The sequence below is a fragment of the Stomoxys calcitrans genome, chromosome 4, assembly GCF_963082655.1.
Source record: "Stomoxys calcitrans chromosome 4, idStoCalc2.1, whole genome shotgun sequence".
In the NCBI taxonomy this organism is placed as follows: Eukaryota; Metazoa; Arthropoda; class Insecta; order Diptera; family Muscidae; genus Stomoxys; species Stomoxys calcitrans.
The window spans coordinates 140121688-140144337 of record NC_081555.1 but is presented as its reverse complement, the minus strand read 5'-3'; the positions used below and the strand labels follow the sequence as shown (position 1 = coordinate 140144337).

At 39.0% G+C, this 22650-nt stretch overlaps 1 protein-coding gene across 3 annotated transcripts in view; it reads left to right on the top strand.

The window, feature by feature from the left end:
* The window catches only part of LOC106088340 (MICAL-like protein 1), a 236281-nt gene that overhangs the window by 122790 nt on the left and 90841 nt on the right, over positions 1 to 22650 (top strand). For all 3 annotated transcript variants that reach the window (XM_059366425.1, XM_059366424.1, XM_059366423.1), the window contains exon 4: positions 11336 to 11418. In XM_059366425.1, coding sequence (XP_059222408.1) covers positions 11336 to 11418 — 83 coding nt within the window. The remainder of the gene's footprint in view (positions 1 to 11335; positions 11419 to 22650) is intronic.

Here is a 22650-nt window from a genome sequence, read left to right as displayed (position 1 = left end):
ATCTTAATGTGGAATATTTTGAAAAACAAAAAATCGATTTTCGATAAATAATATTTGTTTTTGTTCTCTAATCCCGAAATATAAAAGGCAACCCTCGTAAATGAGCCTTTTATGCTCTTTAGCCCCTTAAGGCTGAAGATCGGTCTATATGTAAGCTATATCTAAATAAAACTCGATCTGGACCATACTCAGGGAAATCGGATAATTATTGTGCTTAAACCCAAAATCAACAGATTGGTCTATACGGCAACTATATCGAAATATGTTTCGATCGAGACCATATTTAGTTCGAATATCGACGGATCTAATAAAAATCACTATTCTGAGTTTCAGCGAAATCGGGCAAAAAATATGGCTTTAATGACCCTATCCTTTATTATCCCATTAAAGGCCTAAAACCCAAATTAGGGGTCTATACGTCAACTATATTTATAGTCTCCAACATATAATTTAATTGTGGTCTAAACCGGACCATATCTTGATATCGCTCTAATAGCAGAGCAAATCTTTTCTTATATCCTTTGCCTAAGAAGAGATGCCGGGAAAAGAACTCGACAAATGCGATCCATGGTGGAGGGTATATAAGATTCGGCCCGTCCGAACTTAGCACGCTTTTAATAGTTTTTTTCTTATTATCTCATGTTAAAGATCGGTTTTTAATGTTTTTGTCGTAAATATAACATATAAAATGTGTTTTGTCACATTTCGGCTAATGACTTATCTTTTTTGTATCGTGCAGTAGTTCTCTGTCTGGTTTTAGTTTCATTTTTGTTTCCATTGTTTTGTTTTGTTTCTTCATATCCATCTTAATTTAAAGAAGCTTAAGCCAATTTGTTAATTAAAAAATATAAACAAAAATATACCCAGACATGTTCAAAAATGAAGCATCAATAATAATTAAATATAGAAATTTCACTTTTCACTCCAGAAAACAATGCCAATGAGTTTTAAATCAGATTAAAAATTTAATTTAGTTAAAATTATGCACGCACACACACACACACACACTACGATCAAAGATGGGGTAGAAACATTTTAATTAAAAACGCAAAAGAGAAATTCATCATTATATTTTCAATCAAGGCCTAAAGATAAAAACTTGGGGGTAAATATTGATTTTGAGCTCCTTATAGTTAAAAAAAACAAACTACACGCATTTCTGTAAGAAGAGGTAGCAAAGAAAATTGATATGTTAGCTGTTAAACTACTACGTACACATATTAAGCTTTATGGCCTTGCAGTTGCCTAAGATCATCCTTATAGGCTCTGAAGACTAATTGACTCGCAGTCGTCTCATTCTCTCCACAGTAGGGTTTTTCTGTGGCAAGTGATAACTTCTCTTCTGGCATATCTTTGAATTTGATTGATATTTAAGTATTATGCAAATTATGTAAATTATGTTTTTAGGCTTTAAACTAAGACAAATCAAACCAAAAAAAAAAAAAAACAAAAATAACGAAAATGATGATGCTTGGTAACAGGGTTGCCATGATCACAGTACTACTACTACTAAATTTTCCATGAACGTTCCACTAAGGAACAGGAGTTACCTCTCTCAGTGGAGTGGAGTCCGATGAAAGTTTAAGCTCAATTATAGGGTCCTCCTTTTTTATGCCGAGTCTGAACGGCGTGCCGCATAGCGACACCACTTGGTAGAGAAGATTTAACATGACAGGATATCTTGCAAATATAACCAGCATTGTAAGGGGATAACCAACGCTGAAAATGTTGTTGATGTTCACACCGGGACTTGAACCCAGGCGTTCGGCGTCATAGGCGAATATGCTTACCTCTATGCCACGGTGGCCTCCCATGATCACAGTATTACCACTACTAAATTTCCTATGAACATTCCACTAAAGAACAGAGGATACTTCTCTCATATCAATGAGTGGAGTCCGATTAAAGTTAAAGCTCATTGATAAGGGGCCTCCTTTTTTATGCCAAGTTCGAACGGCGTGCCGCAAAGCGAGGATAGCCACCGTTAAAATTTTTTCTGATATTCACGCCGGGGTTTAAACCCAGGCGTTCGGCGTCATGGGCGGACATACTAACTTCTGCGCCACGGTAGCCGATAACTGTATGGTAAAAAAATTTAACTACATAAAATAAAACAAGTAAATCAAGCATATCCGCTTCTTAAGCTGAACGCCTGGGTTCGAATCCGTTGAAATTTTTCTGATGTTCACGCCGGGGTTTGAACCCAGGCGTTTGGCGTCATAGGCGGACATGCTAACTTCTGCGCCACGGTGGCTGATAACAGTATGGTAAAAAAATCTAACTAAATATAATAAAACAAGTAAATCAAGCATATCCGCTTCTAAAGCTGAACGCCTGGGTTCGAATCCTGGCGAGAACATCAGACATTTTTTTTTTCTGCGGTGGTTATCCCCTACTAATGCTGGCGACATTTTTGAGGTATCCTGCCATATTAAAACTTCTCTTCTTCTTAGGAGTGGATAACCTAATGCTGGCGACATTTGTGAGGTACTAGCCTTGTAAAAACTTCTCCCCAAAGAGGTATTGCACTGCGGCATGCCGTTCGAACTCGGCTATAAAAAGGAGGTCCCTTATCATTGAGCTTAAACTTGAATCGGGCAGCACTCATTGAGAAGTGAGAAGTTTTTCCCCTGTTCCTTGGTGAAATGTTCTTGGGCAAATTTGTAATATCAAGTTATTGACCGATATGGACCAGTCATAGAAAAATACCACCTCCAAAATTTCAGGCAAATCGAGTAATTATTGCGCCCTCGAGAGGTTCAAACAGTCAAATTGGGAGATCGGTTTACGAGTATAGGGCAGCTGTATCAGGTTATGAACCGATTTTGATCATACTAACCACAGTTGTTGGAAGTCATACCAAAACGACATTTGCGAAATTTCAGCCAAATCTGATAAGAATTGCGTCCTCTAGAGGCTCAACAAGTCAAGATCCGATCTCTATTTATATGGCAGCTATATCAGGTTTCTACCCGGTGTAGACTCTTCTTGCGACAGTTATTGGAAGGTGGAACCGAACACCTCATGTGAAATTTCAGCCAAATCGGATAAGATTTGTGTCCTCCAGAAGCTCAAGAAGTAAAGATCCGAGATTTGTTTATATGGCAGCTATATCAGTTTATGAACCGATTGGAACCATTTTTGGCGCAGTCGGAACAGAACACTTCATACGAAATATCAGCCGAATCGGATAAGAACTGCGTCCGCCTGAGGCTCAAGAATGCAAGATCCGATATCTGTTTATATGGCAGCTATGTCAGGAGATGAGCTTTGGTACCCCTTTTCATCTTTTTGTTGAATATCGTCCAGATCGGACCATATTTGGATACAGCTGCCATATAGACCGAATTTCCAGTATAGAGTATTGAGTGTATAAAAGCAGCATTATTCATCTAATTTTGAAGAAATTTGGCACATGAAGTTCAGGTGGACTTACCTTACACCTATTTGTTGAATGTGGTCCAAATCGGACCATATTTGGATTTAGCTGTCATATCTTTCGATAAAGAGCATTGAACTCTTAAGAGGAGTATTTTTCATCCGATTTCGATTAAACTTGGCACAGAGTTTCGGTAGACCTCTACCCATTGGATCATAGATATTTATTGGGTACTAACCCAATAAAGAGGCCACTGTAGCGCAGAGGTTAGCATGTCCGCCAATGATGCTGAACGCCTGGATTCGAATCCTGGCGAGACCATCACAAAAAAATTTTTTCAGCGGTGGTTTTCCCCTCCTAATGCTGGCAACATTTGTGAGGTACTTCACTATGCAAAACTTCTCTCCAAAGAGGTGTTGCACTGCGGCACTCCGTTTGGACTCGGCTATAAAAATGAGAGCCCTTATCATTGAGCTTAAACTTGAATCGGACTGCACTCATTGATATGTAAGAAGTTTGTCCCTGTTACTAAGTGGAACGTTCATAGGCAAAATTTGCATTTACCCAATAAATACTTTAGCATTGGGATTGTACCCGGTAGAAACCCATCTCTATTCATGGGTTATCGGATAGATATTTCAAGGTGTTACAAACACAATGACTAGATAAGTATACCAATGGTGATGGTTTTGTTAACCTGTACCCCACATTCTCACATTTTGTTTAACTAATCAAAATTTTTCATTGGCAACTCTGCATGGAAATAAATGATTGACTATTTCCCCTGCAAATACATCTGCAGTGGCGACTACAGTCTCGTGTCACGGCATAATGCAGCCTTCGGTCAATGTTAAACAGCGGATGTGTTTGAGGCCTGTCTGTTGGCTTGATGTTTTGGATATTTTCTTCTTTGAACAAAGCTTGTCATTGGTTTTTTTTCCTTACATTTGTTGTTTTTCTTATTATATTAATTTCATTTTAATAACTTAACAACCTATAATCGTCTCAAAAAATCACCTTCCACCGGTCAGTTTGTCTGTTGGCAGTCAAGCAAACAGCCGACCGCACTTACACTCAACAATAATAGCAACACTATGGTTGGGAAGGGGGAGGCTACTCTTATTCGTGTGATACCGATCTAACTTGGTCTCATGCAATTTCGTTTCTCTTGAAAGCACCTTCGATTAAACGAAGTGCAAGACTCTTACCAGTGTGTGTGTGTGAGAGAGAGAGAGAGAGGGAGCGAAAGGGGGAGACAAAAATCAATTAAAGTGAAATTAATAATAATCAAATGTATGTGAAATTATGGGTTAAGCTACTTTTTCTTTGTGTTGTTGATTTTTATGAACGCCATAAATTGTTGTTGCCGCTGTTGTTGTTGATGGTTGGCTGGCAGCACTGTGTGGGGAGTGTTGAGCATGAGCCCCTGTAAAAGAATACCTACAAACGCACCATTCGCATCATACACTTCACTGAATAATGATTGTGTTAATTTTTTTTTATATCACTATTGATATTATACGATCATCGGTGGGATTTAATATGGGCGGCACAGTGGGTTTATAATGGAAAGGAGTTGAACTCCATCAACTGGAGATCTAATGAAGAAACTAAATTAGACAAAAATTCTAATGCTTCGCTTCAGTGGCATTTCGACACTCCTGGTCACAATATTGGTTTCTTTAGATAGAAAAATTAATAAAAAAATCACAAAATTTTTTAAATTACTAAAAAAGAAAAATCAAATTAAAAACAATTAAAACGCTTGATTCTTTAAAATATTTTTAAAAATTCGGTCCATTTTTAAGAAACAATTTTCAATCTCAATTTTAATTTTCCAAAATTCGCCGCAGTTGAAATATTCCTATATACCTTGTATTCGGTGTCATTTCACTTGGGTGGATGACATATTTGGGGAGACGCCAGAACTTCATATTCGTGTTCTTAGGGTTTTTTTGAGGGGAAATACAAAAACTTTGTTTTGTTCGCGATTTTCCCTGTTAAATACCTATTTAAATTTAAATTCCTAAAATAAAAAGATATAGCCCCCATATAAACCGAGGGGTCTCAGGCCCATTTATGTCACTTTATTACTCGACTTCGACGAAATTTGGCGCAGTGAGCTGTGCCAGATATAGTCCAACATCTGTACCAAATATAGTCCAGATTGGACTATATTAAGAAATAGATGCCATATATACCGATCTCCCAGTGTAATTTCTTGGGCCTATAAAAGGCACATTTTTTATTCGGTTTCGCTGAAATTTACCACAGTAAGCTGCATTAGATCCCTTGACTTATGCATTTTTTACGGGATTTTGACGAAATGTGGTTATTATATTTCCATCACTCGGTTTCACTGAAATTTACCACAGTGAGCTGCATTAGACCCCATGACTTATGCATCTGGTTGTTATATTTTTATCCGAGGTGGAGAGTGTCCCAAATTCGGCCCAGCCGATTTCAATGCCTTTTCACCATTGTTTTTTATTTTTTCCTAGAGAAATAGATTTCTATACCCTCCACCATAGGATATACTAGTTTCGTCATTCCGTTTGTAAAACTTCAAAATATTAATCTGAGACCCAACAAAGTATATATAGGGTGATTTTTTAAGAGCTATAGGAAAGTTAAAAAAAAACACATAAAATTCTGAAAAAAAAATAATCAAATTTTTATTAGAATCGATAGAACGGTCCATATAATTTAATTTTTGACAATTATTTTATGCAAGTGTTGGCCGTGACTGCGCCTCAAATGGTCGAATCAATCTCACGAATAAATGCTTCAATGTTGTCTTTCAATGCGTCAGTCGAAACGGGCTTGACGGTATAGACAAGAGCTTTAACATAGCCCCTCAAAAAATAGTCTATAGGCAATAAATCATACGATCTAGGCGTTCAATTGACAGGACCCGAACGTGAAATAAAATATTCACCGAATTCGCCATTCAATAAGTTCATTGTTACGCGTGCTGCGTGGCATGTGTTGAAACCACATGTCATGCAAGTCAAGCTCTTGCATTTTGGACAAAAACAGTTGGATATCATCTCACGATAGCGCTCAACATGCATAGTTACGTTATGATTCGCATAACCTTTGAAGAAGTACGGTCCAATGATGCCACCAGCCCATAAACCAAACCAAACTGTTACTTTTTCTGGATGCATTCGTAGCTCTTGCAATGCTTCTGGCTGATCTGCACTCCAAAATCGACAATTCTGTTTATTTACATACCCATTGAGGCAAAAATGAGCTTCGTCGTTAAATAGAAGAAGCGCGCGATGAACTTTCTTAATAGAGCACGCATTTTGATAATATAATTCAATAATTTGCTAGCGTTGTACGTTTGTAAGACGACTCATGGTTAAATTATAGACCAAACTGAAGATCTATGACAGTAAAACAAAAGACGAAACGTGCGTGAGCTGTTTAAATCGGTGTTGCCAAAAAGATAATAGCTAAAAAATCACCCTTTATATTCTTAATCGTCTTGACATTCGAAGTCGTTTAGCCCTGTCCGTCCATCTGTCCATTTGTTGAAAGAACGCTAAGTTTAAAATAAAAAAAGCTGGCGCTTAAAATTTTTCTCGAGTACTTTCTATTAGTGTAGATCGGTTGGTATTGAAAATGGGCTATATCGGTCCATGTTTTGATATAGCTGCCACATAAACCGATCCTGAGTCTTGACTTCTTGAGCCTCTTGAGGGCGCAATTAATATCCGATTCTAACTTCCAACAACTGTGCTAAGTATGGTTAAAATCGGTTCATTAGCTGATGTAGCTTCCATATTGCGCCCTATAGCGGCTCAAGGATGGGGTTAAATAAAAACATGTAAAAGCGTGGTCAGATCAGCTGGGCCGAATCTAATATGCACTCCACGATGGATCACATTAGTCCACCATGGGATGGGATGTACTAATTTCGTCATTCCGTTTGTAAAAGATCGAAGTATTGATCTGAGACCCAACAAAATATATATTCTTGATCGTCTTGACATTCGAAGTCGTTTAGCCCTGTCCGTCTGTCGAAAGCACGCAAACTTTAGAAGGAATAAAGCTTGGTACTTGAACCTCTAGAGGGCTCAGTACTTATCCGATTCGGCTGAAATTTTGTATGAGGTGTTTTATTACTTCCAACAACTAAGCCAAGTATGGTATGAATCGGTTTATAACCTGATATTTTTCCCATATAAACCGATCACCCTATTAGACTTCTCGAGCCTCTAGAGAGCGAAATTTCATACAAAGACTTATACTATGACATTCAACATATATGAAAATTATAGTCTGAATTTACTTGTTGAACCCCTATAGGGCGCAATCCTTATCAGATTTGGCTGAAATTTTGCACAATGACTTCTACTATGGTCTCCAAAACAATTATGACCTGAATCGGTCCATAACCTAATGAAGCTCCAATAGCATAGTTATTTTTATCCGTTAATTGGCAAACAGCGTATTAGGAAATACCAGGCAAGGTTATGTTAGGTTTAAGTAGCAGTCTGCCATCAGCCTCCTTTATACGTTATCGTCCTTCGGATACCACAGGAATAGGAGGAGGAAGATGCCTTCCAGCCTTAAACCATCATGATCGCTTTAGAAAACCCAAAAACTTGCGTATGTTCACATCCGTTAAATCCGACGAGTTCTTAAAGAAATGAGCATACGAGACACACACAGCAGATGTTAGAAAACCGAAAAACTTGCCAATGTTCACATCCGATAAATCCGACAACTTCTTAAAGAAATTAGAACCTAAAGTGGAACACCTTTTAACTGCCAGTGCGGGACACACACACACAGCAGATGTTCTATTGTTCCTTCTTCTTCGACGTCCTCATAGATTCGGCAAAAGTCGTTACTGGCAACCTTCCGTCAGTCAGCTTGTTTTTCGATCAGACCGTGACTTGTCATGACGGATACTATGACTGAGACGTCTGTTCTAGCCAGCTACAGCAAAACAGCAGACCTCTTCAAGTCCTGATTACGCCACAAAATTTTGGAATGCTCACATCCCCGCCTTTTCGACCATCTATCATTCGTTGCCTTTGGGCCTGATCCTGAAGGCTTAGCTTACAGGCATACCCACAGATTCCAGTTTCCCTGGAATGTGTGAGGCAGTTCCTGGTCTCGCAAGCTCATCCGCTCTACACATCCCTCTGCATCGCGGCACCCAGAACAGATGAATTTTTTAACTGTTGAATAATCTCGTTGAGAGATGTGCGACAGTCGAGTGCGGTCTTTGAATTCAGAAATACAGGAAGTTAATGGCTTCCTGGCTGCATAGCTGTCTGAGAAGATATTTATGACAGTCGTCGTTATGACATTACATCTTAGCCATTCCACTACTTCTTTATTCACTATTTGATTAACACTGCAGTGGTCGGGTAACCCTTTCGATATGGCCAGTCCAAGTCTAGCACCCCAAAGCCCACCTGGTCGTCTAGTTTAGAACCAACCTTATAGAAGTCTATGTAACTTCTATTACCAGGGATATTGTAGTTCCAATGGATTCTATCAGGATAGTGGTACAGTTTTTTTTTATCAAAAAACGGCTCAGGAAATGTGTAATCCACGCTACCTGGAACTTTGGGCATTGTATCAAGGATAACATAGTATCCAAAAGACCAAAGAGAAAACTCCCTTAGCCTCACAGCAGTGATCGCAGCATTCTGTCTAGCCACAATGTCCGGAGGCATTAGGTATAGCATTAAATTCTATGCATCAGATGTGGTGTTGGCCTCAGTGCGGCTGTTATGCACAAACAAGCCATCATTTGGATCCGGCTGAGTAATGAACAGTAGGTGGAATTTTGAAGTGCCGTCCACCAGACCACGACACCATATAGCATTATGGGTCTGACAACTACAATATATATACCGAGTGCATAACACGCTGTTTAAACCACCAACTTTTACCAGTGGGTCATTTACAGGTGCATAGGGCAAGAGTTGCCCCTCTGGCTTTTTCTAAAATCTTGAATTTGAAGTTCAATTTCCTGTTCAAAAAACCACCCAGGTATGTTGCGATTTCAGTAAATGGAACATTCTTTCCTCCCAAGGAGACAGGTGCCACTGAAGATAACTTGTTCAACCTGTTCAACAAACCACCCAGGTATGTTGTGCTTTCAGTAAATGGAACATTCTCTCCTCCCAAGGAGACAGGTACCACTGAAGGTAACTTGTATCTCCTTTTGAAATGAACTACTTCTGTCTTACAATACCAGGCAAAGAACTTGAAAAATACGATCCATGGTGGAGGGTATAAATGATTCTGTCCGTCCGTCTGTGGAAATCACATTAGCGCCGTCGAACGCATAAGGCCAGCCGTTTGAAATTTTGCACTGATACTTTTTATTCATGTAAGTCGTTGGGGATTGCAAATGGGCCAAACCGATCCCCGGTTTTGATTTCTTGAGCCTTCAAAGCCTCAATTTGCCTCCCATTAAGCTGAATTTTGGCACCTGTTTGGACTTCCAACATTTATGATAAGTCTGATCCTAATCGGTATTTATTTTAATATATCCCCCATATAAATCGCTTCCCGGCTTTGCCTTCTTGAGCCACTGAAAGCCTCAATTTTCATCCGATTTGGATGAAATTTGGCTCAAGGACATATTTTACAGCGTCTAACCAAAAATAATCGTCTGTGCCAAAAATGATACGTCTCGGTATATAAACTCATATAGCGCCCATATAAACCGATCCCCTGATTTGACTTCTTGAGACCATAGAAGCCTCAATCAATACCTGATTAGATTTTTACAAAATAATGCAAATATTGGGTTGCCCAAAAAGTAATTGCGGATTTTTTAAAAGAAAGTAAATGCATTTTTAATAAAACTTAGAATGAACTTTAATCAAATATACTTTTTTTACACTTTTTTTCTAAAGCAAGCTAAAAGTAACAGCTGATAACTGACAGAAGAAATAATGCAATTACAGAGTCACAAGCTGTGAAAAAATTTGTCAACGCCGACTATATGAAAAATCCGCAATTACTTTTTGGGCAACCCAATATAAACTGAGTGAGGTCTATTGTTAGCAGAATCCAAGATTCGAACCAGCCGAACTTGGCACGCTTTTACTAGTTTCTGTTTTTTATTTTGTATTGTACCCAAAAAATTTATTTTCATGTTCGTTTCTTAAGTCTTTTGTTTTCGTTTTGTTTTTAAGCCTTACAAAAAAAATTTTGTTTCTTAAGTCTTTTGTTTTTCTTTAACATTCTTCAACATTTTCCTCCACTGTTCAATTAAATGATACAGGGGTCTTGTTTTTTGTATTTAATTTCATTTTCATTTCTATTTTGTTTATATTTTGTTGTTGTATTTTTTCTCTTCGTTTGTTTTGTCGAATAGTTTTTTATGATTTTTATTTTTTTTTCCCAGACTTTTTGGAATGCTTTATTTTTGTGTCTGCAAGCTAAGGCTGCACTTCGACACATGACTAAGAGGCGTACGCATTTTGGTCTGATATAATGATGATGATGGTCAATGCGATAGAGAAACCAATCAACAAATAATTAACCCAACAAAAAAAATCATGGTTTTTGCCCCCAAAATTTTCTATTTGTATATGTTTTTGACCAATGGTAACTGTATGTTTGTTTGCTTGACCATTATAGTTTTCTGTTTTCTGTTTTTTTTTTTCTTCGCCAGTTGTACAAAAAGTAGCGATTTTACCTACACTTTAATAACTAAATCACGTATATCCGTGTGTATTGTTTCGCGATATAATGATAATGATGATGTATAGGAGTAGTCCATATTCATTCATTTGTATGTGGTTGCTGCTATTGTTGTTGTTATTAAGGTGCGTTTACTTTTTATGGTTGAAAGTGAAAATATTACTATAATGATTTTTATTGATTTTTTTTCTCTTTATTTGTTCGTCATTGAGGAACTTTCTTTGTTGTGGACTTAACTAAATTATCATTTTGTTTTTTTTTTTTTAGATTCCCACAATCGTCTGAAGCGTCCTTCATCATCTGCCACTGAAAAGACACAAATTTCCAAACCCACTGGACCACCGCCCAAAGTAAGTTTGACATTTTTTGTATTATTTTGTTGTTGTTTCTTTCGTACTTATCCCTTGTAATTTATGAAATTTTGTTATTAGTAGAAATTTGTAAATAATTCGTTCATTCATTTGAAATCATTTTGCAATGTATAATAATAAAGGAAAAGTTCATCTTTGGAATCATTATCAAGGTGTTGGTCATAAAGTATTTTAAGCTTCACCATAGTATACGAGCATTTAAATTCACATTCACTTGTGTTGCATTTAAAAATCCTCACACAAACTAAGAAAATTATAAACATTAAGAAAATGTTTCTTAAGAATTTTTCTTTCTCAAAAATCCTCACACAAACTAGGAAAATTACAAACATTAAGAAAATTTTTCTTAATAGAATGGTTATACTTAAAAATACAAAAAAAAAAAACAAAACTGGAGTAAGGCCTCAGATATTTTAAATGTCATTGTATATTGCTGTCGATATGGATATGAACCTTACCACTAGCAGCATAAATCCAAAAAAATTTTGTCCACGAGTTACACCTTCATTCTCATATGGTACCTGGGCAAGAAACAACAACCACCCAGTTAAACCCCAAATTATTCAAAAGAGTGACTGAACCTTACAAAATTCCAAGGTTAGGTTAGGTTTGGTTAATGTGGGAGTCTGCAATCATACTCACTTAGACGTTTTCGTCCATTGTGATACCCACAGGAAGAGAAGAAGGAAGATGCCTTCCAGTTCCTACCGTTGAACCATCCAGATCGCCTTAAAAAGCCCAATAACTTGCGAATATTCACATCCGTTAAATCAAACAGGTACTCAAAGAAATGAGAACCTAAAGTTGAACTCCTTCTGAATGCTATTGCGGGACACACGCACACAGAAGGTGTTTTATAGTCTCTTCTTCTTCGATGTCCTTACAGATTCTGCAAAATTCGTTGCTGATAACCTTTTCAGTCTGTCAGCATGTTTTCCGATAAGACAGCGACCTGTCATGACGGACACAATGACTGAGACGTCTGTTCTAGCCAATGACAGCAATGCGGTAGACCTTTTCAAGTCTAGATTAGGCCACATAGTTTTGGAATACTCACAGCCCCCTCTTTGTGACCATCTATCATTCGTTGTCCTTCGGGTCGGGTCCTGAAAACTTTGCTTACATGTCGCTAGAGGCATACCCACAGATTCCAGTACCCCTGGAATGTGTAGGGTAGTTCCTAGTCTCGCAAGCTCGTCCGCTTTACAATTCCCTGGGATATCTTTGTGGCCCGGCACCCAGAACAGATGAATTTTGAACTGTTCAGCCATCTTAGGAGATCTGCCACAGACGAGAGCGGTTTTTGTGTTCAGAAATACATTCTCCAGGGATTTAATGGCTGCCTGGCTATCTGAGAAGATATTTATGCCTATCGTCCTAATGACATTATATCTTAGCCATTGCACCACTTCCTTAATTGCAAGGCTCTCCGCTTGATATATATTGCAGTTGTCAGGTAACCTTTTCGATATGGCCAGTTCTAAATCTTTAAAGTACACCCCAAGGCCCACATGGTCGTTTAGTTTGGAGCCATCCCTATAAAAGTCTATGTAACTTCTGTTACCAGGGATATCGTGGTTCCAATCGGTTCGGCGGTTTTTGTGTTCAGAAATAGGTTCTCCAGGGATTTAAAGGTTGCCTGGCTGTCTGAAAAGATATTGGGTTGCCCAAAAAGTAATTGCGGATTTTTCATATAGTCGGCGTTGACAAATTTTTCACAGCTTGTGACTCTGTAATTGCATTCTTTCTTCTGTCAGTTATCAGCTGTTACTTTTAGCTTGCTTTAGAAAAAAAGTGTAAAAAAGTATATTTGATTAAAGTTCATTCTAAGTTTTAATAAAAATGCATTTACTTTCTTTTAAAAAATCCGCAATTACTTTTTGGGCAACCCAATATTTATGCCAATCGTCGCAATGACATTATATCATAGCCATTCCACCACTTTCTTAATTGCAAGGATCTCCGCCTGATACACACTGCAGTGGTCAGGTAAACTTTTCGATATGGCCAGTTCTAAATCTTACAACCCAGTACTTATCTTAGAACCCAGAGTACAACCCAAAGCCCACCTAGTCGTTTAGTTTGGAGCCATCCCTATAGAAGCCTATGTAACTTTTGTTACGAGGGATATCGTAGTTCCAATCGGTTCTATCAGGAATAGTGGTACAGTTCTTTTATCAAAAAGCGACTCAGGTAGGGTGAAACCAACACTGCCTGGAACATCGGATTTTGTATCAAAGATTAGACAGTGTCCGTAGCCGCCACATTTCCAATAAGAAAGCTTCCTTAACCTCACGGCAGTGGTCGCTGCAATTTGTCTACCCACAATGTACAGAGGCATAAGATGTAGCATTAAAATTCAGTGCATCAGATGGTGTCGTCCTAAGTGCGGCTGTGATGCACAAACAACAAACAAGCCATCCTTTGGATTCGCTTAAGTATTGAGCAGTTGGTGGACTTTTGAAGGGCCGTCCACCAGATCACAACACCATATAGCATTATAGGTCTGACAACTGCAGTATATACCCTATGCATGACACGCGGTCTAAACCCTCCAACTTTTGCCAATGGCTCTCTTGCGGGTAGACGTGCAGAATTTGTGCCGAAGTGTATCCCAAACACATGAACATTCCACTATGGAACTGGGGCAAACTTCTCACATATCAATGAGTGCAGTCCGATTCAAGTTTAAGCTCAATGATAAGGGGCCTCATTTTCATAGCCGAGTCCGAACGACGTGCCGCAGTGCGACACCTCTTTGGAGAGAAGTTTTACATGGCATAGTACCTCACAAATGTTGCCAGCATTAGGAGGGAAAAAACCACCGCTGAACATTTTTTTTCTGATGGTCTCGCCAGGATTCGAACCCAGGTGTACAGCATCATAGGCGGACATGCTAACCACTGCGCTTCGATGGCCTCCTCCCAGTCGCATATTCTTCCACTTATATCTTCCGATACAAAGGTAATATCTAGTACCTCCTTCCTCTTTTCCGGTACAAAGTTCCAAAGTTTGTGCATTTTTTATGCTACGAAGATTAAGGAACAGGGGCAAACTTCTCACATTTCAATGAGTGCTGTCCGATTCAAATTTATGCTCAATGATCAAAGGCCTCCTTTTTACAGTTGATCGAACTGCATGCCGCAATGCTACACCTCTTTGGAGAGAAGTTTTACATGGCATAGTACCTCACAAATGTCGCCAGCATTAGGAGGGGAAAACCACCGCTAAAAAAAATGTTTCTTCTTATGTTCTCGCCAGGATTCGAACCCAGTTATTCACCGTCATAGGCGGGCTTACTAACCTCTGCGCTACGGTGGCCACCACCTTTTCAAAATATTCCAACAGCATCTATTTGCTATAATTTCCCCTCAGCCCAAATACGTTATCTTCTTTTCTTCTGTATTTTAATCACAGCTATTTGCTATAGACTCTCCACTTTCAAACGGTGGTTCAAATTATGGCATCCATAAAACACCCACCAGGAAGCAATACATAGTGCCTCTCCATCTACACTCCAAGTGTTGTAAGAAAGATAAGAAAGTCTTTGAATTTTCATCGCCACAAGAACATTTCAATTCATTTACAAGGATAATAAAACAAATTCCGCAAATGGCAACGATGAAAGGAACTTCAATTCATAGATAATTGAATTGAGCCTCTATCTGCTCAAAAAATAAGCAACACACAAACACATACTCAATTCTAGCGCTTAAGCGAAATGATGTCAATTGCCGATATAAAAAAGCAAACAATTTTCATTTTATAACCAAACATACTCAAGTAAGTTGCAGCGAAAAAAATCGAACGGAAAAATGTGGCATAGTATATTTGCCTTGCAACAAAATATACTGGTTCGGCCAATAATGGCCAAGGGGTCTTTGTATTGTAGCTGGTCTTCTCTTAGTGGGTTATATGGAAAGACCGGCCACTGGTGAGTCAATACAAATATAGAAATGTTGTCAGTCAGACCAGACCAGGCCAAGTCAATTGGCCTCACTTACCACTCGCTTGGCAATGATTGAAAAGGAAAAAGCGAAAATCAAAAATGCAAGTTCAACGCTAGAACATCATTATGGTCATACCCCCTACTACTGCTCATAAGAGTTAGTCACAAAGAAAAAACACACAATTAAGGAATCCCACTCAACTCAAGAATAGCCTTATGCTGCTTTTGTTGTTAATAATGATGGTTATGAGAGGGAGGTCATTCTTTTTGGTGGCAGAGTTCTGAAGCTAGAAACTTTATAATGCCACACAGGCTCCAAAGATGAAAAGTCATATTTTGGTACATTTGGAGCAAAATAGAAAAACTAAAGTACCAATCCTTAATATTCGAAGAAAAAATCGAAAAAATTGTCACTATGGATACTTTTTTATTAAAGTCATTTACTTACAAAATTTTTCATGGATTTCGCATGAAATTTTCTATGAAAAACTAATTTTATTGCAATTTTTTACAAAACTAATTTTTTTCGAAAAATTTTTTGCAGCTCACTATTTAGTGAGAAGTTTGCCTCTGATATGTGAGAAGTTTGCCTCTGTTCCTTAGTGAAATGTTCATGGGCAAAATTTGAAATTTTTGCACTACTTAGTGTGCAAAAGTTGCAAAAATTACATGCTTCCAGCATGTAATTTTGTGGGTCTTCGCGGACTGATGATGAAGCTTTGGTCAGCTTCGAAATCGCGATTTCCGCAGCCTGTCCAATGTATTTCAAGTACACCACCTTAACTTTTTAAAAAGGTTTTTGTTTTGCTTTCTATTCTAAAACAAGTTCGGCCGGGCCGAATCTTATATACCCTCCACCATGAATCGCATTTGTCGTATTCTTTCCCGGTATCTCTTTTTGTTTATAGGGAAGCTGTATCAGGCTAAAGACCGCTTCAGACCATATTTGACACGTATGTTGGAGGTCATGAAAGAAGCCGTTGTATAAAATTTCAGCCAAATTGGATAATAATTAGGCCCTCTTGAGGCTCAAGACGTCAAGATCCCAGATCGGTAGCAGCTATATCAGGTTATAGACTGATTCAAACCATATTTGTCACAGTTGTTGAAAGTTATAACAAATCAACTCATGCAAAAGTTCAGCCAAATCGGATAGGAATTGCGCCCTCTATCGGTTAAAGATGTCCAGATTCAAGATCGGTTTATATGGCAGCTAAATCAGGTTATGGACCGATTAAAACCATACTTGGCATAGTTGTTGGCAGTCATAACTAAACACGTGATGCAAATTTTCAGCCCAATCGGATAAGAATTGCGCCCTCTAGAGGCTCAAGAAGTCAAGACCCCAGATCTGTTTATATGACAGCTATATCAGGTTATGGACCTATTTGAGCCATAATAGGCGCAGTTATTGGAAATCATAACAAAACACCTCATGCAAAATTTCAGCCAAATCGGATAAGAATTGCGCCCTCTAGAGGCTCAAGAAGTCAAGACCCCAGATCAGTTTATATGACAGCTATATCAGGTTATGGACCTATTTGAACCATAATTGGCGCAGTTATTGGAAATCATAACAAAACACCTCATGCCAAATTTCAGCCAAATCGGATGAGAATTGCGCCCTCTAGAGGCTCAAGAAGTCAAGATTCCAAATCGGGTTATATGGCACCTATATCAAAACATGGACCGATATTGCCCATTTACAATCCCAACCGATCTACACTAATAAGAAGTATTTGTGCAAAATTTCCAGCGGATAGCTTTACTCCTTCGAAAGTGCTTTCGACAGACAGACGGACGGACATGGCTAAATCGATACGTCACCGAGATTACGTGAGACCTGCGTCGCATGTGACTTCCACTTATTCACTTCGCTTGTTTGCTCTTTGAACTTATCATTACTTTGACATACCTTCTTCGATGCTGGTCTCTGGCTCCTGCTTGCACACTGATCCCTATTTTGCTCGCGACCTTACTTAGATAGGCTTGGCGATCCCATAAAGAATATACGAGGGCTGCTATATAAGTTTGTGGCCTAGGCAACTACAAGTGAGTCCAGGTGCAATTTGACATTTCCGTTGGAAAGTTTGACGTTTTCCAGCTATCGTACTCAGAACGTTTTGACGTACGACCCTCATTCGGGTAAACAACACAAAGAAAAAATTAATTTCACAAATTTTTGTGCGACCATTTATCAAAACATTCGGCGTAGATTATTACGACAAGAGTACATTAATGAATTTAATCTTTTGTGTGGCGAAGAAGTACCAACCTACAGCACTCTTTGAAACTGGTTTAATGAATTCAGTCGTGGCCAACGCTCGCTTAAAGTCGGCCGTTGTACCAGAGAACTTGATGCCATGCGTGAACTTGCTATGCAATATCGTCATGTGATATACCGTGTGATAGAGGCATCCTTAGACAATTCTTCCACCAGCATATATTCGGTACTGCATGTACAACTTGCCGTAAGACAGGTTTGTTTTCGTTGGATTCCGCACAATTTGACAATCGCTCAAAAAAAGGCTCGTGTCGATAAGTTCTAAGAGATGTTGAAAAGGTATGATCGCATTGCCACCTCACAGGTGGTGAATGGGTGATTTTAGCGTATTAGCCCGAAACAGAACAACAATCGACAGTGTGGGTCTTCGATGAGATGAGGCATATCTAACGAAAGTTGTTTCGAAGCAAATTGTCGCCTGTTTCTTCCACATAACTGGTAATGTGGTGATTTGAGCTACTAGGAACTCAATTTTGAGTGGTAAACTACCATTTGATTGCCTGCAGTCTTGGGAGAAATTCGAATTATGAACTAGAGAAGACAAACTATTATTCACCATGACAATGTGAGCTCTCACACATCGCCTCAAAGCAGCCTCTGTTTGAAACCCCAAAACGTCGAATCGTTGGGTCATCCGCCGTACAGCCCTGACTTCAATTGAAATTACTGAAAGGAAACATAGGCTATATAATTTTTTGATATAGGGGGGGAGGCGGACCCTCCCCCTTACCCCAAAAATATTACCCAAAAATAAAAGTGGACCGATCGGAACAATGGGTATCAAATGAAAGGTTTTGGAAAATAGAATACGCATATGGCCTCAGCCCCGAAATTCCCCGAAACAGACATATTAGACGTTCATGTCAATATGGGCCTCAAATCAAAGGTATTCGGAAGTAGATTAAAAAACTAGCATTAAAAAATCAGTTCGAAGTATAGAGGGTCACTCTACCTCCTAAAAATGCCTTAAATGGGCATATGAACCATCATGACTATATGGAACTCGATTTTTATACCCTCCACCATAGGATGGGTGTATACTAATTTCGTCACTCTGTTTGTAACTACTCGAAGTATTCGTCTGAGACCCCATAAAGTATATATATTCTTGATCGTCGTGACATTTTATGTCGATCTAGCCATGTCCGTCCGTCCGTCTGTCGAAAGCACGCTAACTTCCGAAGGAGTAAAGCTAGCCGCTTGAAATTTTGCACAAATACTTCTTATAAGTGTAGGTCGGTTGGTATTGTAAATGGGCCATATCGGTCCATGTTTTGATATAGCTGCCATATAAACCGATCTTGGGTCTTGACTTCTTGAGCCTCTAGAGTGCGCAATTCTTTTTCGATTGGAATGAAATTTTGCACGACGAGTTTTGTTATGATATCCAACAACTGTACCAAATATGGTTCAAATCGGTTCATAACCTGATACAGCTGTCATGTAAACCGATCTTGGGTCTTGACTTCTTGAGCCTCTAGAGTGCGCAATTCGTATTCGATTGGAATGAAATTTTGCAAGACGTGTTTTGTTATGATATCCAACAACTGTGCCAAATATGGTTCAAATCGGTTCATAACCTAATACAGCTGTCATATAAACCGATCTTGGGTCTTGACTTCTTAAGCCTCTAGAGTGCGCATTTCTTATCCGATTGTAATGAAATTTTGCACGACGTGTTGTGTTACGATATCCAACAACTGTGCCAAGTATGGTTGGAATCGGTCAATAACTTGATATACCTGCCATAAAAACTGATCATGGGTCTTGACTTCTTGAGCCTCTAGAGTGCGCAATTCTTATTCGATTGGAATGAAATTTTGCACAAGGTGTTTTGTTATGATATCCAACAACTGTGCTAAGTATGGTTCAAATCGGTCCATAACCTGAAACAGCTGCCATATAAACCGATCTTGGGTCTTGACTTCTTGAGCCTCTAGAGTGCGCAATTCTTATTCGATTGGAATGAAATTTTGCAAGACGTGTTTTGTTATGATATCCAACAACTGTGCCAAGTATGGTTCGAATCGGTCAATAACCTGATATAGCTGCCATATAATCCGATCTTGGGTCCTGACTTCTTGAGCCTCTAGAGGGCGCAATTCTTATCCGATTTGAATGAACTGTGCCAAGTATGGTTCAAATCGGTTCATAACCTGATATAGCTGTCATTAAACAGATCTGGCGACTTGACTTCTCGAGCTTCTAGAGGGCGCATTCCTATCCGATTTAGCTGAAAATTTGCATAAAATATAAGAGAAAATCTTTTCTTTTATCCTTTTTTGCCTAAGAAGAGATGCCAGAAAGAGTACTCGACAAATGCGATCCATGGTGGAGGGTACATAAGATTCGGCCCGGCCGAACATAGCACGCTTTTACTTGTTTTTTATCAAATAGGTTAATTGACCCATTATGACAATATGGGACTCAAATGGAAGGTATTTGAGAGTAGAAAATGAATGTGATATCCAATTTTGGAGCCAAGTGTTTGGGGGGATATGAAGTTCAGTTTAGGGGGTGCTTCAAGGTATCACCCCCTAAACTGAAATTCATACCCGACTATGGAAAATTGGTATTTGGGGGTAAAGAACGAATTTGATATCTTTTTTCAGGGCAAAATACCGGTGGCCGCCCAGCCCCAAAACACCCTCCAAACGGTTCATATTTACCGACCATGGCAATATGTGGCTTAAATTAATGAGATTTGGGAGTGTTGCACGAATTTTATATCCATGAATGAGTTGAAATGTCTGAGCTTCCATCGCTCCCCCAAAAAAGCACTTCTCATTACCCTAATTTTTAAAAATACCAAATCTCGGAGATTGGTCATGCATTTCGTTCGAAATTTGTTTGCATTCTTACAGTCGCCAAGGAGTGTAAGAAGGAGATTAAAGCCCTCTCTGAGGATGGCACAATCCGCATCGTTTGATTGCCGGGCCATAACAGAATAAAGGGGAATGAAAGGGCAGACGATTTGGCAGTGAAGACCAGAGGACTGCCGTCGATAAACATGGTTAAACCGAAGCCTTTCGGGTTAATCGCGTGGGCGACAAACGCATGTAACACTGTGGAACAGCGAAATACTCGGTAAGACGACGAAAATCCTATGGGATGATCCGGATCGTGAGATGACGAGGCTAATTCTGAAAGGTAGTAAGAAGGAGGTCAGTATTGCATTTGGTGTCATAACGGGACACATATGACTACGAGCTTTCTTATTCAAACTCGGTGCGGCAAGTGATAGCATGTGTAGGGCATGTGGGGAAGATGATGAGACGTTGGAGCATTTCCAAAAAATTTAAATTTTCATCTTTGAGGTTAAGTTTTAGTTTTTAGAGCGCACAACAAGCTGATTACTGGCTGAGGTGTAAGCCTATAGTGGCATGGGGCAGATTAATATCCGTACCCCCTTTTCAACCTAACCTACCGTCACCAAAAACAAAAAAGGTTTCTATTGTTATAGTCTGGTGCCTCGGGGGCCGCCCAAAACCCTCCAAATGGAAATATAGACCAATCACGACAAATCAGCGTCATAGGCGGACATATGCTACAATGGCACGAATTCGGTATTCATATTCAGGGCGAAGTGTCCCCACCCTTAAAAGATATTAGAGAGTCAAAGTAGGGGCAGCGATGCGGGCCCGGTTCGACTAGTTTTTTATAAAAATAATCTCCTACACAATTTTCTACGAAAAAAATCTGGGTGAAAATTTTCATAACATTGAAGTTTAACAAAGTTTTTTATGAAAACCAAAATTCTGAAAAAAATTGAAATTCGATGAGATTAGATTTTTTTCTAAATCTGAAATGTTTTTTTTTTCTAAATTTTGTCCCTAGCTCATTTAGTCCCCTTTCAAGATTCCTTTTTATCATCCCTGACATAGACCACCAACGACAGACAACCAAACGGATGGACGTTCATTTCTCGTGCAGACCATTCAAAAAGTAAAAAAAAAAAAACTTACCAACAATTGCTGCGTACTGCTAACACATTGGCACAATTCCCTCGATAACGTAAAAATAAACAAACGAAACGAATTGCGAATTGTTTAGTTTTTCCAACATCAGATGATGAGGCTCGACCATTACTAGGCATAAGGAAAATAATGTCCAGAGGGCGAGTGCGCGTGGATGGTTATAGAACGGCATTCAAAGCAATGCGGAAAACGACACCTTTAAACACAGACATGCACACGCAAACAAGAATGCTGGGAAAAAGCGTGGAGGAAGATACAGAAAACCAAAAATAGCAGATAGTTTGTGTTACACACACACACACACACAATAGTTACAGCTTGTAGAACTAAAAACTTTATTTTCTTGCTGCCACAACTGGTTGTTTATGGTCATAATCCTTTTTTGGTTTGTGGTCATTCAGTTACTACCAACTACTCGCTCCCATTACTTCCTTTGTTTCCTAGACTCTTTCGAATTTGGAGCATCCATAGACAATTGTGGGACAAGACGTTTAGAATTGTGGCAAATACTTGAGAGCACAATCGTCAAAGAAAATGCTCCATATCAAACTTTTTTTTTTTTGCTTTAGCTGTAGATGATTATCTGTACAAGTTGTGGTAGTGTGTTTTGTGGGCTTTTGAAGAGGGATGGTTGGAAAATTTCAAAAATTAAATTTTTGAATAAAAAATTATCCTCACATCAATGAGTGATGTCCTAGTCAAGTTTTTACACAATAATAGGGGATCTCTAGCATATAGCCGAGTCTAAAAGAAATGTCGCACCTCGAAATCGCTTAGTTGTTCCGTCTTCTCTTCTTAAGGAGCTTGGCGTGTAGGATCCTTTGCGCAATCTAGATGCCTCAAGTTCTAACGCAATGATAAAGGCCTCCCTCTTATAGCAGAGTCCGAACGGCGAGCCGCAGTGCGACAACTCTTTGGGGGGAAATTTTTTGTGTTGCCTAGTACCTCACAAATGTTGCCAGCATTAGGAGCGAATAATCTGCTGAAAATAATTTCTGATG